This window comes from Cynoglossus semilaevis, chromosome 2, assembly GCF_000523025.1.
Source record: "Cynoglossus semilaevis isolate Cse_v1.0 chromosome 2, Cse_v1.0, whole genome shotgun sequence".
NCBI classification, from domain to species: Eukaryota; Metazoa; Chordata; class Actinopteri; order Pleuronectiformes; family Cynoglossidae; genus Cynoglossus; species Cynoglossus semilaevis.
Window position 1 is genome coordinate 4,950,043 of NC_024308.1, and position 2,489 is coordinate 4,952,531.

Consider the following 2,489-nt stretch of genomic DNA (forward strand, 5'->3'; position numbering starts at 1 on the left):
TTCATCCTGTGTGGTTCGCTCCTGATTTCACTCTATCTTATCCTGTTCTCTCTGTGTTTATGTGTCTCGTTCACCAATTACAGTAAACCGCAACTTATGACCATTCACTTCTGGGTTTTTTTTTGTTTTTGTTTTTACTTTTTCCTCCTCCTCCTCCTCCTCAGTGTCCATACGGCCAAGTCAACGTGAAGGATCCAGCGGCGAGGAAACGCTTTAACTCCCTGTTTTATGTATAGGCCTTACAAACTTGAGCCAAAGGGAGAATTTAAGAGCCTGTTTAGAATGGAGTGCATGTTGCTTGTCTTCTGGCTGTCGTTATTTTGACTACTTGAGTCATTTTTTATCAGTGTACTAAATGATGAAATATGACTGGTGTCTGTGCAACACTTACCTCCTATGAATCACAACTATTCTCAGGAATATTTTATTCTCCCGGAAGATTATAAGGAAGAAGGAGGAAAGGATTTGTTCAATGGAACCTTATCTAAAAAAAAAAAAAAAAAAAAAAACTCTTTTATCGTGGCTTTTTGGTCGTTGTTTTCACATAGGCTTTTCAAATAACTAATTATATTAAATCTAATTTCTCCCTTTTGTTGTTATTGAACTTTCTATAACACGCGGCCTGTTGCATTCACCGAGGTCAAACGTGGAGATGAGAACTGAGAGACACCGTGGTGGAGCTCTGCCCTCAAGACCAAGGGGCGCATGAGCGAAACTCACTCCACATCATCAGACGTGGAGTCTTTTTGCTCTTTTGCATTCCATCCCTCGTTATATTTGCCTCCCAAACGCACCGCGGCTGAACACGGCTATTTGCATTCACACATGTGCTCGACTGAACCGTCTACCTCCGACTGAAATACTGTGCTGTTAAAAATAGGCAGGGGGCCAAAGGCCGGCCCTCACACTTGGCTGTGCTGCTTTTACACCACTTGATGGAATCAGGCTGTTAACAAACATGCCATGGACATCAACGGCAGCCCTCCCCACCGGACTCGCAGCTCAGCCTCCTGGCAACACTTGGCTGCGGCGCAGCTCCCTGCAGCTGCTCTCCTGAGCCGCAGCCTAATGAACTCCTGGGCCCTGATATCCCAGCACTGCAATAGATCAGCTCATGTTCAGGAGCATGCTCAGACCCACACATGCATAGGCAGCCTTACTCCATCACAATACCCCGTGGCTCCTAATAGGCCAATATAGAATAAAGGTTGCACTGAGCGCTGCACTTACAGTAGCCCACAGTAATAGTACAAGGTAGGGTCAAGCGCTCACACAGCAGTGTGTGTGTGTGTGTGTGTGTGCAAGGAAAGATGTGCCACTTGATTTGTGAGTGCATGTGGGTAGGCAGCACGGTGCCTTCGGGCGCCGGGCTCTTAACCTGCCACACACACTCACCCGTCTCCGCCTGATTGGGCAAACAGCGTCAGGATGAGAAGATGTGTCTGCCAAGGAATTCTGTCGCAGCCGCCCACTGCATGGCGCAACCACAATTTTCCTCGGCAGCCGGGTCCCAAAGGCAAGTGCCGAGTGATCGGAGCAAAGCCCTGTGAGCGGCTACAAGGAGATTCATGATCCCAGCAGTGCTGGAGAGGACAGGTTCTCGGGGACGAGTCGTCAAATGGGATGAGAGGCGAATTTATTTGGTGTTATTCTAAACCGAGGCAGCGAAGCGTGCGGCAGCAACATTTCAGCAGCGGGACGGTGAAGGTGTCACACTCATCAAGTACCTGGGCCCGCTTCCCTGCCGCGGCTCCGCGGCTTTTGCCTAGGGACTTGTCTGTCACATTAAAGTAGATGCATTGCCATTCAGGGCCTCGACAGTCCCGCAGCCTGACCATGAAATAGGCCAACTTTCATGTCTGCCTCATCCACATCCACATCCCTCCGATCCAGTGATGGCACAATTTGAAATGTTTTTTTTTTTTTTTTTAACTCGTCATATTCGAACCCAGCAGTTGGACGTAAATACAGCACAGCAAGTTTCAACAGATTTATGGAGGAGTTTAAGTGGAAATGTGCCCCATAAGGTGTGAATGTAAATCATCCGTGGTCTGTTCACTGTTACGTTTTCTTGCATTTTTAAAGCATTAGTGTTAATTGTTCCAGAAGTATTGCTAACCCTAACCATTTGTCTGACAACGTAACAATAATAAAAACACAGTTTGAAAAAAAAAACAATGATAATGAACAAAATATATAACTGTATATACAGTATATAAGAGTGGCTGTATCTCATCATGGACTTTTTTCAAATATCAATAATGTCAAAAAAATGTCAATAAAATAAAAAAAAAGTAACTTTATAACTGTCTATGAAAAACAAATCCTCTTTTTATAAATGTTTTGGGTCGTCTCGCATCATGTTTCCAAGGAGTTTACGAATATTCTCTATTGACTTGGGTTGCGAAGGTTTGTGAATTTTTTAAATATGGGTCCCCAGAAAAAAAGTTTGGGAAACTCTGGTCTAAGTTTACAGGACAATCAGCCAA

The 2,489-nt window shown here is 44.9% G+C and overlaps 1 protein-coding gene across 1 annotated transcript in view; it reads left to right on the forward strand.

Moving 5' to 3' along the window:
- The window catches only part of c2h1orf53 (chromosome 2 C1orf53 homolog), a 5,770-nt gene extending 3,595 nt beyond the window's left edge, over positions 1-2,175 (forward strand). The window contains exon 3 of the mRNA XM_025054168.1: positions 165-2,175. Within this exon, the coding sequence (XP_024909936.1) occupies positions 165-236 (72 nt within the window). The 3' untranslated portion in view covers positions 237-2,175. The remainder of the gene's footprint in view (positions 1-164) is intronic.
- Positions 2,176-2,489: the final 314 nt, after the last annotated feature.